General features: G+C 40.0%; 1 protein-coding gene across 2 annotated transcripts in view; it reads left to right on the forward strand.

Moving 5' to 3' along the window:
• Window positions 1-4,604: 4,604 nt before the first annotated feature.
• Window positions 4,605-14,797, forward strand: part of SNTG2 (syntrophin gamma 2) — a 787,936-nt gene continuing 777,743 nt past the window's right edge. For both annotated transcript variants that reach the window (XM_077488701.1, XM_077488702.1), the window contains exon 1: window positions 4,605-4,906. In XM_077488701.1, the coding sequence (XP_077344827.1) occupies window positions 4,838-4,906 (69 nt within the window). In that variant the 5' untranslated portion in view covers window positions 4,605-4,837. The remainder of the gene's footprint in view (window positions 4,907-14,797) is intronic.

The following is a 14,797-nucleotide window of genomic DNA, read 5'->3' on the forward strand; positions in this document are numbered from 1 at the left end:
GCCATGGAGGAGAGGCAAGGTCAGGGCAGGCTATGACGGGGTGCAGGAGATGATCAGTGCCACAGTCAGGGCAGTGCAGTCCTGTGCCAGTGTCCCAGTGTGCCAACCTGTGCTTGAACCCCTCCCTCTGCCCGGCCCTTACCCCCACCTATGCAGGGCTCCACTGCGGTGGTCCGGAGGTGCCAGTCCAGTGCTTATCCTCAGCCATGGTGCTGGCACTGCCTGCTGATTGGCTTCTCCACTGCTCTCTCCCTCACTGTCTGAAACCAGCACCGTAATAGAGAGTGAGCACTGACACCAGCACCGCGATAGAGAGCACTGAAACCAGCACCAAGATAGAGAGCACTGACACCAGCACCAAGATAGAGAGCACTGACCGCAGCACCATCATAGAGAGCACTGACACCAGCACCATCATAGAGAACACTGACAGCACACCAGCACCATGATAGAGAGCACTGACACCACACCAGCACCGAGTAGTTAGTGATTAGGACCTAGTAGCTAGTGATTTGTAGACTGTCCCTGCTCCAAACACCAAACTGTCCCTCAGTCCCTACACTGATAAAAGACAGCTGCAGAATTGAGCAGCAATCAGCTCAGCAGTCAAGTATAATATGCTTTCTATATTTGAAAGAAAGTATATTATACGTGTACAACCCTATATACTGTACACCTATACAAGTCCTTAAAGGGACCTTTGTGGACCTAATAGTAATAGCTAGTGATTAAACTGACTGTCATTGCTCCACACAGCGTCGTGTCCCTACACTGACAAAAGACAGCTGCAGAATCAGTCAGCAGTGCACTCAGCAATCACCAGCACAGCAGTGCACCAGAACCCTATATACTGTACACCTATATCAGTCCTTAAAAGGACCTTTGTGGACCTAATAGTAATAGCTAGTGATTAAACTGACTGTCCCTGCTCCACACAGCATCCTGTCCCTACACTGACAAAAGACAGAATGTAAAATGGCCACCAGATCAGGTCTATTTATAAGGTAGGGGGAATGTCCAATTGTCCATGTGCTAAAATGTCTCAATTGGCTGTCCTGTACCCCATGATGGATGTGTCATCATGGGTCAAAGTTCTTTCACAATATAACCGCATATGTCCGCCACGCGAACAGCGCCAGAAGTCCGCCGGTTTGGGGAATTGTGAACGAGCAAAATTCGCTGTGAACCGACCTCCGGGCGAACCACAAAGCCATCCCTACTTATAACACCTTGTTGAATCTATGCCAAAAAGAATTTAGGCAGCTCTGAAAGCAAAAGGGATCCAACCCCGTACTAGCAAGGTGTACCTAATAAAGTGGCAGGTGAGTGTATTTATTGGTAAGCTGCAATACCTGTATATAGGGATGAGCCGAACACCCCCCGCACAGTTTGGTTCGCACTCAAACACTGAACATGCAAACCTTATTAAAGTCTATGGGACACAAACATGAAAAATTAAAAGTGCTCATTTATTTTAAAGCTTATATGCAAGTTTTTGCCATAAAAAGTGTTTAGGGACCTGGGTACTGCCCCAGGAGACATCTATCAATACAAAAAAAAAAGCTTTTAAAGCAATCGATTTTTCATGAGCAGTGATTTTAATAATGCTTAAATTGAAACAATAACAATTAAATTGTTTAAATATTAAAGTAAAAAAAAAAAATCATGCCTGGGGGTCCCCTTAGTCTGCCTGTAAAGTGGCACATCTGTGCGATGTGTATAACAGTAATTTAACCACTTCAGCCCCTGAAGATTTTACCCCTTTCCTGACCAAAGCACTTTTTGCAATTCGGCACTGTGTCACTTTAACTTACAATTACGAGGCCGTGTGACATTGATCCCACAAATAGAGCTTTCTTTTGGTGGTATTTGATCACCTCTGTGGTTTTTATTTTTTGCACTCTAAACAAAAAAAGAGCAAAAATTTTGAAAAAAAGCTATATTTTTTTACTGTTCACTATAACAAATATCCCCCAAAAATATCTAAAAAAAATTTTTTTTCCTCAATTTAGGCCGATATGTATTCTACATATTTTTGGTAAAAAAATTGCAATAAGCGTATATTGATTGGTTTGCGCAAAAGTGTATAGCATTTACAAAATAGGGGATAATTTTATGGCATTTTTATTATTAATTTTTTTATTAGTAACAATCTGCAACTTCTATGGGGACGGCAACATTATGGCAGACACATAAGACACTATTTTGGGACCGTTGTCATTCATACAGCGATCAGTGCTATAAAAATGCACTGATTACTGTGTAAATTACACTGGCAGGGAAGGGGTTAACCACTAGGGGGCGATGTAGGGGTTAAGTGTGCCCTAGGGAGGGATTCTAACTTTGGGGGATGGACTTCAAGTCACATGACAGCGATCACTGCTCCCGATGACAGGGAGCAGTGATCTCTGTCATGGCACAAGGCAGAATGGGGAAATTCCTTGTTTATTTCCCCATTCTGCGAGTCCGCAGGTCTCGCAGGTGCGATCACGCTGTACGCAGTGGGTGCACGCCTGCTATCCCCGCCTCTTAAAGGGGACATACGTATATCAGCGTGCAGCGGTTGGCAAGTGATTAAACTTGCTCGAGGCTGTAATGTATTGCCGGCTCCTGGCAATATATAAATAAAATCAAGGAAAAGGGAGTAGAGTCCCTTCCATGCCTATATCAGGCCCTTCGTGGCTGGTAAGGATATTAAGGAAAAGTCAACGCCAGCATTAAAAAAATCATGCCAGACCCTTATATGAGCATGCAGCGACGAGCGAGCGCCCCCCCCCCCCTCTTCCTGAACCATACCAGGCCACATGCCCTCAACATGGAGAGGGTGCTTTGGGATCCCCCAAAGCACTTTGTCCCCATGTTGATGGGGACGAGAGCCTCTTCCTGACAACCCTGGCCATTGGTTGTTGGGGTCTGTGGGTGAGAGGCTTATAAGAATCTGGATGCCCTCTTTAACAAGGGGACCCCCAGATCCTGGTCCCCCAAGATCCTGGTCCCCCCATATGAATAGGTATTGAATACATTGCCCCCCTACCCATTCACCAAAAAAAGTGTTAAAAAGTTAAAACCACAACAGACAGTTTTTAACAATTACTTTATTAAAAAAAAATCCTTCAATATCCATCCATCTTCAATCACACCGCCCGACAGACCCAAAAAATAGAAAAAGGAAAAAAACTCTGCCTCCATGGGAGACCTACCGGCAACTGCTGTCTTTTCACTTTGACAGCTCTTATATAGGCAAGGGCGGGGACACCCGCTGACATATATATACTATATGGACTGTACTATATACTCTGAACTGTAATATATATATATATATATATATATATTATATATATATATATATATATATATATATATATATATATATATATATATATATATATATATATATATATATACTAAACTGACTGACTGCACACTACACTAACTACTTGCCTAATCTCCATTCATTCACTATATACAGCCACCATGTAAGCATCAGCCTTATATAGTGTAATTAGCCCCTGAGACATGATTGGCCAAAGGCATTCTGCCTTTGACCAATCATGGCTCTCACAGCACATTGTGCTACGATTGGCCAAAGCATGCAGGTCAGGTGCATGCTTTGGCTAATCAGCAGCCATCAATGCACCTCGCTCTCGCAGTGCATTACGGGGCACTCAGCGGTGGGCAACCTTGCCGCAAACGCCCCATATGTTTGTTTGTTCTACGAACAAACACCCGATATTTGAGTCAAACTTACTTTCGACTTTAACACTGGGACCATCCCTACCTGTATATTACATTTTTGGATTGTACATTCCATATTACTATTTTTAATCATGTGTTATTAATACATGTTTTTTCTACTCTACTGTATATGATTGTTACATGAGCTTAATTGCCTTTAAAGTCCAATCCAATGGGGAATTAGATGTATTACATTTTTGTATTTAAAGCAGAGTTCCAGTCTGGGGAATTTTTACTTTTTTAAGCCAGCAGCTACAAATACTGTAGCTGCTGACTTTTAATATAAGGACACTTACTTGTCCAGGGAGCCCATACGTCCATCAGTTTTGGGTGCAGGCGCAAGCATTGCTAGTAAGGAAAACCGGCAGTGAAACTTCCTACTGCGCATGCGCAAGTCGCACAGCACTTTCTGAATGGTCCCATCGTCTTCTGGGACACACACAGGTCCCAGAACACAACTGGGATGGACGGATGAGGGCCGTGGCAACATGGGACGGTGGGTCCCGAAGAAAACATGGCAAAAAGGTATGAAAAAGAAATAAAATCCAAAAACGAGAGGGGGAGGGGGGGTTGTTCTTTTGTTTGAGACTGAATTCTCTTTTTGCCTGGAACTCTACTTTAATACTGCTTTCAATCCAACATTAACCCCCTTGTTTGCTTTTAAGCCCCAACGGCCAGGCGGTGATGCGTTCCAAGGCAATGAGTGTAGGAATTGTCTAATCACACTGGGGTAAGTGAATAAAAGTGGAATAAAAGTGTGATGGAGCCAGCAGGTGGAGGAACATGTTAGTAAATGACAGCGAGTGAGAGAAGGAGGCTGAGCTGTATTAGAAAGGAGGGAGGGAGGGAGAAGCAGTGGGGAACTCTCTGGATGTGATAACGTTGTAGAGTCCCTGCTGCTGATACTGCTGCCGGCTGCTGTTCCATCCACATACACACATCCTCTCTCTCCTCTCCTCTGATGGATTAGTTCGCCGAGGTGCTTCTATCTTGATAAGTTGCTTACTCTTCCTGCTACTCTGCTGCTGCCTCACAGCGCTTGGCATTCGGAATAAATGACTGATACAAGATCCCATCGTCCGGGAATCCAACTGCATGGGAGATGAATGCTGCAGGGAAGCAGCTGCCACCCCAACTAGATCGGCCGGTCAGCCTATTTGTACCAACTTGGGCAAGTACACTATCGCTTTAATCATTACCTTGCCGCTGTCTGTGCGCCGCTGTTTACTGTCCTGAACCCCGCCGCTGTCCATGGTCCTGAATCCATGCCGCGGTCCATGGTGCTGAACCCCGCGCCGCTGTCCATGGTGCTGAACTCCCAGCCGCTGTCCATGGTGCTGAACCCAGTCACTGTCCATGGTGCTGAACCCCCGTCAATGTCCATGGCACTGATCCCCCGCCGCTACCTGTGTGCCACTGTCCATGGTCCTGATCTCCTGCCACTGCCCATGGTGCTGAACCCCCAATAAATCAGCACTCACTGGCAGTGCGATCTGCTTATTGCTTCTATTATTCGGGGGTTTGATGTCCTGAATTAGTAAGGATAGGCATAGATCAAAGTGGTCTTTCTTCGCTGGGAAACACAAAGATTTACCCCTGTACTTACTTTCTGGAGATAAGTCCTTAGCTGTTGAGTGACTTGGACTTTTAAGATAGGGTTATGGATGATCTGTGCAGGCAGCACGATAATTACTGTATTTCACCAAATCTCACAAGATTCTAAGCTTTTCTCTGCACAGGGGTACAAACACTTCCAGGCTTGTGTCTCACTATAGCCATATGCCTGCTAAGAACATTTTGGCAAAACAGTAATATAAAAAGTTTCTTCTGAACTATCATGGGGGTCCCAGGAATTTAAAGTGGTAAAAACCCCAAAAGCAAACATTTATCATATCTCAGCTTACCAATTCTTAGATGTGCTGGCTGCATTAGCTTTCTTTTTTATTTATTTTTTATGTTTTATCTCTCTGTTTACATCTGGTGATCTGGCCAAGCCTGTTGTTTTTCAAAAGAACAAGCTCTCTTGCATTTACAGGGGTGAGACAAACCATTTAACACTACCAGGGGTGCTTACAATCATTTTATTTATGTAAAACCTTTATCTAAAAACAAAAACAAAAAACTGCTGCTGCTAGTATTAGCTGAAGACTGGCTTCAATTTGTTAGTTTTAATTTAAAACTGCCAATGCAGCTAACACTCCATTCCCCCCGGACTGCTAATTCTGCTATGCAAAGGTGTCCCCTGTGCTCCAGGCTAGGGGCACTATAATACAGGAGGTGTGCTACTGGCAAGATCACCATTTCAAAATAGAGAGAAAAGCTTAAAACAAAACAAAAAAAATGAATGCAGCCACCACATCTAATGATTAATAATCCACAATATATTAAATTTTTGGTTTGGGTTTTAATACCACTCTAAGTCTCTCTCTGCATTGGGGTAAAGTCACTTCTAGGCTCTCTGTGTCTCACTGTATCCATATGGATGATAAGAACAAACTAGTAATATAGAAAGTTTCTTCTGCACTATCACAGTCCTAGAATTTTAAAGCAGTATAAACCCAAAAGCAAGTATTTATTATATTGCAGTCTACCAATTCTTTGATGTGATGGCTGCATTTACTTTCTTTTTTAGGTTTTCAATTTTTTTAATGAGCCTGCCAAAAAGTCTGTCCTTTTTCAACAGACCAAGCTGTCCTGCAGATGTAGCAGTTACAGGGTCAAGAAAAACAATTTAACGCTGACAGGGGTGCTTAAAATGGTCAGCTTTTATTTATTTATTTAAACCTTTATCCGAAAAGGAAAACATATACTACTGCAACTGTTTATAAAGTATGAGCTGCTAGTACATCTAAAACTCCCCTCTCCCAGATTAACAATGCTGCTGTCTGCCAGGCACTCTAATGCAGGAGGTGTGTTACTGCCCAGCTCTCCAGGGAAAAACAGAAGGAAAAAACCTAAATAAAATAAAATAAATGCAGCCACCACATCTAATGATTGGTAAGCTGCAATATATTATATTTGTGGGTTTTTATTACCGCCTTAAATCTTTCTCTGCAATTCCAGGCTTGTGTCTCACTATAGCTATGTCTATGGCTGGTAGAAACATTTTTGAAAGCTAGTAATTATTTTTTTTTTCTGAACTATCATAGGGGTCCTAGAATTTTAACAACATTATCATTGTGAAGATTGAAGCTGGGTTCACACCATTGCGAATTGGATGCGGATCCCCCGCATTCATTCTGCAATAGCAGGCGATTTTGCCCAGCTTTCTATGGAGCCGGTTCAGATATCTCCGCTGTGGATCCAGTTGCAAATTTGCACAGGAGCCCTGTGCATCTTATGGTCCATTTTTGGCCCAAATTCAGCCAAAAATTTGGGCTAAAATCGGACCAGAAATGGTGAACAGGGACGCACAGGACCCCTGCTGGAAGCCGCATTGGTATTAGGTGTGAACCCAGCCCTTATGGGTTGATCCATCCAAAATAGATGTATATAGATGTACACCAAGCAATAACCCAATGATCACTTTGTTGTACCTCTGGGGATCCCTTTTGGTGAGGTTTTTGCGCTTCAGTTTCTGAGCCAACACACCTGCCACTGCCCTTACAAGAAGCTCCCCCTCTAACTCTTTCATTTTCCGTTTCTAATTTAGTTTTATAATGGAATAAGTAATAGAAGGAGGGGGTCATTTAAGGCTTCAAATTTGATGTGAATATATCAAGGAACAGAGATCATGCCAATGGAGTCCTAAAATTATAGAAGAACCTAGAAGACACAAACAGCCAAGATATTTAAAAATACAGGCTACTACTTAAAGGGAAACTATTATTTTTAATCACTTTGTAGATTTTTATGTTAAAGAGATTAGCTTATGACATATAATTTTAATAATGTTATAAAAAATGGTTTTGTTCCATATTTCCTCATTTAATACTAAGGCTATGCTTCTTGCTTCTAGGACCATCGTGTCTTGCTGATTGACAGCAGTAGCCATTCTTCAGAATCTAATGGTACAGAATGCAGGGATCTTGGTAGTCAGGGACCATATGATACTTGCTTAGGCTTTAACTGAGTGCTCCAGGACATATAACTAGAAAGGAATGAGGGTAGGTGTACAGTTTGAATTGCATTTGCTCTGTGGTGATGAACTATGGCTCATTGGAAACTGCAGAGAGTTCTCAGTGCTTCTGTCCGGTACGCTCTCAACTTCCGGTCTGTGCTATTTGATGAATGCAATTTGTTGCTGCAATGGAAATGAATAGAGCTGCAAATTGCAGTGACCAATTCCATGCATAAAATAGTGTCAAGTAGAGCACAACCAGAAGCACTGAACTAACCATTCCGTTGCAATTTTTGGAGAGCCATTCATTGAAAAGGACAGCGCAGAGGTGATTGACACTTTACCTGTTGAGTCCAATGAAGTGTGAATTTTAATGATAGGTAGCCTATAACTGAAGTAATTCAAAAATGGTTTTAAATGGTCTAAATACTGTAGGTCAATATTAAAATAGAATTATTATTTTACGTTTTTTATATTGAATTCTTCCTAAATATAATAACATTTTTAGCACATTCATGACCATTTGCTAAGGCAGTGCTAAGCATACTTGGTTTGACGGTTCATAGCACTTTGCTTTTTCTGGTGCCCTTGTGAATAAACACGCTCATATAATGTTATCGCTATAGATGTGTTTGAACACAAATATTGGTAGTTATCCAACATTTTGTGATGTAATACTTTAACATAATAACTTGAATACTATGATTTTTTTTTTTCTGGCAAGACCCAATTGGGGGTACATATGTCACAGCTAAAGCTAACATTGATGTTTTAGATTAAATCGATTTATAAAATAAAAAAAAATAAAAAAATTATATCTTGGACTCTTGCCCACAGCAGCCAATTAGAATGAAACCTGCCTTTTTTGTCCTAATATGTTAAAACATATGGTTACTGTGGCCAATGACTCAAGCTTTCATGGCAAGTTCCTCTGGGGTTTATTTACCAAAACTGGAGAGTGAAAAATTTGGTGCAGCTGTGCATAGTGGCCAATCAGCTTCTAACTTCAGTTTGGTCAAGCTTTCACAAAAAAACAAAAAACAAAAACTGGAAGCTTAATGGTTTCTATGAAGAGCTGCAACCCTTCTGTGTCTTCACATGGATACATATGCTGCATTTGTAATCAAAATCTAAAAGTACGCTTATTGCAAATATCCAATCAGTTCATAAAGAGATGTAAATGGTGGTAGTTCTGTTTTAATTCACTGGTTCCTTGGCAAATTTGGTTGATGAAAACTATCATTCTTCAGTAAATTGTCTGCTTATGATACTGGAAAATATTTTTTTTAATTCATTCAGCAAAATGTACAGCGATTCTGATGTTATTTTGAAAAGGAAAAAAAAAACACAACCGAAAAAAAATTAAAAAGGGACTAAACTCTATTTCTCTGCCGCTTGTTCTTCAGATCTTCCTTGCAGAGCAAAGCCACTGGCAGAATCTTCACACCTGACACTTCCAGGAGTGTCGGATGCCTGCTCCCACTGCCATGCACTGCAGCACCATCCAGTGGTCATTGTGTCCTGTAGTGAGGTACAATAGGTACTGGTGGTAGGAACCACAGCTTGTAGTGTGCATTGAATAATCCCAACACTTCTGAATGTGTCAGATGTGAAAATTCTGCTGAAGGCCATAGCTCTGAAAGAGAACAAAGATTAGAGGAACACGTGGTGGGATAGGTGAGTATAAATAGGTTTCCTTTTGGCAGATTGCATTTTTTTTTTAAATTGCTACAGAGGTGTTTTTTTAATGTTAACTGTTTTGTATCTTACATTTTATGTGGCGATAGTAAAAATTTAGCATTTTGAAAGGTACTAGGCAGCATCTTTGTTTCACCATACCTACTGAACAACTGAGCCACAACAAGTGTGCAGCCAGTTGAAGTCAGGACGCCTATCCTGCACACTTGTTCCAGATCAGTGACACACTGTGGAGAATATTTAAAAAACATGATGATGATGTTGACATTCATATTTATTTTCAATTTTATTCACTTCAATTTCAATATCAGAGGCTTGTAACAGTTCTTTCAATTGAAATTACAATACTGATAATACACTGGCAGGTTTCAATTGTGATTTTGATAAAACAAAATGATAAATGTTGCTGCAAACTTTTAAGCTGTTTGGGTCCATGTATGTTCAAAACTGTCCATAGTTTTCATCTTTATTTATTTATTTTACATTTGAAGTGTTACTAAACCCACAACAGTAAACTCAGTATGTATATGCAGTAAAGCTTGCTTGTTATACTCATAGTGGAACCTAAGTTGTTAATCCATTGCATTGTGTAAAAAGGTTGTTTGATCCTGACTTCTCTGATCCTCCCCTTTTTTCACAGTCCCCACACCATCTCCTGATAAAACAGAGCTGTGGGGGAAACCTGCACATCAATTTGTGTGTATTGCTAGAGAGTTTTTTTTCTCTTTTTTGTAGAGGGTGACTGTGATCAACAAAGGGGCAATCAGTACTGTCGAGATAGAGGGTCAGGGGTCATGCCTCATAGGACAAACAGCGGAGGATGACCCCCACAAGCTTCAACCAGTGCTCAGCAGGACACTGAAAAAAAGTCATAAAACTGCTCTAATTGCTGATGACAAATGTGTCAGATATTTTTAGCCGTTTACTAAAACTTTTGCATTTCCATGTTCTGTGTACTGTGGGATACCAGATATAGTGAATGCAGGGTCCTAGGTTACTAACATGTTACGTAGATCTAGAGTCATAAATATTTTTTTATGTTAGGTGCATGCATGCTTATTATGTTGGCTCACAGATGACAGTTTTTGGATTTGGTCAGAAATGTCTGACACAAATCAGCCCCTGCAGCAGTCTCTCACTTTGTGACTTGCAGCAACGTTACCATTTTTTTGCGTTATGATCACTCAGGAAGAAGAAACTGTGGAAATGCTTCCTCCTGCCCACAGCTGACTGATGACGTCATCTCAACCTAGGCAGAGTCACTTAACTGAACCTCAAGCATATCTTTATAATGATAAAAGCATTTTGAAAAAAATATACTGTTATATATCATAAACTGTTAGGAGTGTATGTATGCAGAATTATTAAATTACTGAGAGATCTACTTTAAGAACCCCCTTCCCCCTTTCAGCCCACTTCAATACTGATATCTATCTGCCTGTATGTCTTTTAACACTAGAATATGCTTAGAGAGCAGTCCCCAAAAAAGACATAACCCTTCCATAGCATAACTGCTCGTGTGCTACTCAACACCACCAGTGTGCAGAAAAGGGTACCAGCATGGGAGATGGGTGATGGTGGTGGGGATAGTGCTTTATGTGCCTACCCCACCTCCTTTCATGGGCATGCCCCATTGCATGAATGTTCACAAATAGTTATAGAACACACACTTTTTATGGGTAATCCCAAAAAAGACAATTCACCTATTGTTCATTACTTGGCCATACAGGGACTCCTCTTCATCTGCTCAGTATCCCCAAATGATCACTGATGTTTATTAGTAGCACATAAAACAATTTCAAAGGTAAATGTTCAACAGTACATTCCCCTCAAGAATTATAATTATCCTCATCAAGCACCCATTAGCTATCCATAATAATATTTCAATAACATAGTTGCAATGCTTAATATTGTGATAGTCTAGAATTTGATTGTGTGGTAACGTGGTGGTGGATTAGAGCTCTTGGAAGTAAATTCTGCTTCTTCAGGGGTACGATTGAAGCTATTTTTATAATATATATTATAGAGAGAAATATACACATTTATCGTTAAATTCAGTTGTAAAATTCAATACTATATTCAGTTCACATAACCTTAACCACATAGTTTTTTAGATGCAAATTCTATCGCAAAATGATTGCAAAATGTGTCCCACAGGCGAGCATAGGGGCATCAGAGGAAGGAAACCTCAACTTGAGAGGTCAACCTTGGATTCATATAGGTACTGACGAAATAATAAACCATGCAGTTAATATTAATATCGCCTATTTTTATAGCTACTTATAACCTCTGAAAGCACTGTACCATGAGATTCCCGATCAACTCTAAATATGGGATCTGCTCCCTTAAAGCTTCTATGTGTTGTGAGATGTGATTAGATTAATCACCCAGGGATTCAGCTATAAAAATAATTAAAAAGAACAAGCCACCTAAGCATCTTAATGGAAAATCAAGTATGTATTGTATATATACTTTTTTTTAGTACACATAGGGTTTGATTTACTAAAATTGCAGAGTGCAGCATCTGGTGCAACTATGCATGGTAGCCAATGAGCTTCTAATTTCAGCTTGTTCAATTAAGCTTTGACAATAAAACCTGAAAGCTGATTGGTTTTCTATGCAGAGCTGCAGCCGATTTCACACTCTCTAGTTTTAGTAAATCAACACCATTGCGTGCATTTATTGATCCAAATCACTTTTAAACAATACATATCAAGGGGGGTCAATGCAGATGCCAATAAACCTATGATGTAGATTGTGCAGTGAATAGCTGCTTTATATATTAAAGTCTATTAAAGAGTGCACTAAGACATGTATTAATCTGATTGTATATTAGAATAGGTTAAAAGGTGCACTGACCTCATTCTCTTATACACCAATGGAATATCCAAATCCCTCTGATTCCCATCCATAAATATATATAATGCAGACATCTAATGCTGTCTCTCATATTTCAGACAGTGATAAAAGTATTCATACCAACTGCGCCTACAGTAGAACTATAGGCAAAACATTATTTTTTTTCCATTTTGGATAGAGTAAGGGAGAGTTATAACCCCTATGAGATTTTTCTTTGCCATCTGTGTCCCATTGGGGAGATTTACCTCATCTTCCTGCCCAATAGCCAAACAGCAAGTGAGCGGAAATCCCTGCAAATTAAGGGAATTTATTGGGGCCACCAAGGTCACCAAAACTAGATTTCACCCTTATTACTGTTGTGGGGAAAACCCAACATTTTGGATTTTCTTTTAGGTTCACATTTGATGATAATGATAATGGTAAACGGGAGCACAGATAGCAATAAACCCCTACAGGGATTCTAATCCCCCTCCATTCTATACAAAACTAAAATAAAATGCCTTTAGTTACACTTTAACCCTTATTGATTCTTATGTCACCATCTAGTGCAGCATTTATCACCTTTTTTTTAATATAGAGGAACTCTTGAATTAAGTTTCTGGGCCCAGGGAACCCTTGCTAATAATTACTATAGCTAGAGCTCACAGTACATTAGTGTGATGGTCACTGGGAATAATGCTCTTTACATTTGTAGCCAGTGGGAATAATTCACTCTTGCATATAGCAAAATTATCATTGTTATTATCATTATCAGTGCTTACTCATCTGAGAGGCAGACGTTGCTCATTGCTTTAGAAATCCCTAGCAGCCACTGGAGGAAACTTAAGGTTCCACTGAACCCTGATTGAGAAAGGCTGCTCTAGTGAATCTATCAGGTTCATTATTAAACTCAATTTAACCTCAGTCCCCAGGAGAAATGTGCTTAAGAGCTTACTCATACATATGTGTATCACTGGCAAAGAACAGAAGAAGATATCCAGGAGTTGACCACAGCACTGCTCCAAGCTATTTTTTGTTGTATCCACTTACCTGTCATCCCAGATCTTATACAATCACCTAATCATGACAGAGCAATATATCCAACAGTTTAATACATCTACCTTAGATGTGGTTATCTGCAGGACTACCATCAGTCTAAACCAGTGGAGAGGGGGTATTTAAACTCACTCCCCAATGTCTTAAGATACAGAAGTTGCACCCCTCTATAGCAGCTACTCTCCTCTTATGCCCCTATAATGGGTGACATCATGATGTGGACATCTAAACCATGCATGCATGAGTCCAGCTTAAGATCATGCATTCACGGGGTCTACCACAGCCTGGATAACATTGAAACACCTTGCAAGTTTGTTGATTGTATTAAATATTAAACAAAGCAAATACAAATTAGCCTTAACATTTTTAATTCTGTCGTTTTGTACTGGATCAGCTCTATGAATCATGCATAGTAGCTTGCAATTTTAGTCTTTCCACTTAGAGGAGATTTCAGCAGAGTAAAGTGAAATTGTATGATCTTTTAAAAAGCATATTATTTTAGAAATGTTCTCTTTTAAAGTAAACCTGTCACACACCTAGTCAGTTAAAACAGATTTGCTAAAAAAATGCAGACGCATGCAGTGAAGACAATGAGAGAACTGATATCATATTCAAATCTCAACTTTCCTTGCAAAACCAAGCATGACATCACCCCTCTTCACCTCCTGAAACTTCCTATCAGCCCTTTAAGATGATCTATATGATCACGATGGATTATCAAGAGGCAACAGAGATTGAGTCAGGTTTGACTTGTACAGAAAAAAAAATTGGAATTTTCATATTCAGCTCTTGGGTTTTTGAGTCAAATACTCTAGTGCTGCAAGGCGGGAGCACTAACCACTAAACCAATTTTCTGCCTAATAATAATAATAATAATAATAATGTAGTGTCAATATTGTAATACTGAAAATGGATAAAGGGTGATAGAAGTTTTTTTTTTATTCTGTTTGCATAATCATTGACCAATGCATTTGCCTCAGTAGTCATTGGAACAGGTGTCCCCATTGGAAAAATCACCCTCTGTTCCTGTTGTAGTGACAACTATAACATTTTCACATCCTATTGCATCCTGTCTAGGACAAATAAAGAAGATGATTGTCCCCAGGGGCAACACAGACAGCAATGAGGACCTGTAAAATGTCTAATGAGATCATAAGACCAAAGATCTAAGAGACCAAATTCTACTAATATTACTGTTTGCTTACAACAAGGAAGCATAAACAGCCAACGCACCCAGGGGCTCCGACACTCCCTTCATCATTAGGGCTTAAAATATTTGGTGACCTTAAAACCAGGACTTGATTTGGGTTAAATAATAAAAGAGATATAGAGAGTAATAGAGTGGTATAATTTCTTATTATAAGCAAAAACTGATGTTAAAAGACTTTAGACACTTGGATCTTTGGTCTG

This window comes from Lithobates pipiens, unplaced genomic scaffold (genome assembly GCF_037356315.1).
Source record: "Lithobates pipiens isolate NorthernLeopardFrog02 unplaced genomic scaffold, aLitPip1_a1.2 Scaffold_18, whole genome shotgun sequence".
Lineage (NCBI taxonomy): Eukaryota > Metazoa > Chordata > Amphibia > Anura > Ranidae > Lithobates > Lithobates pipiens.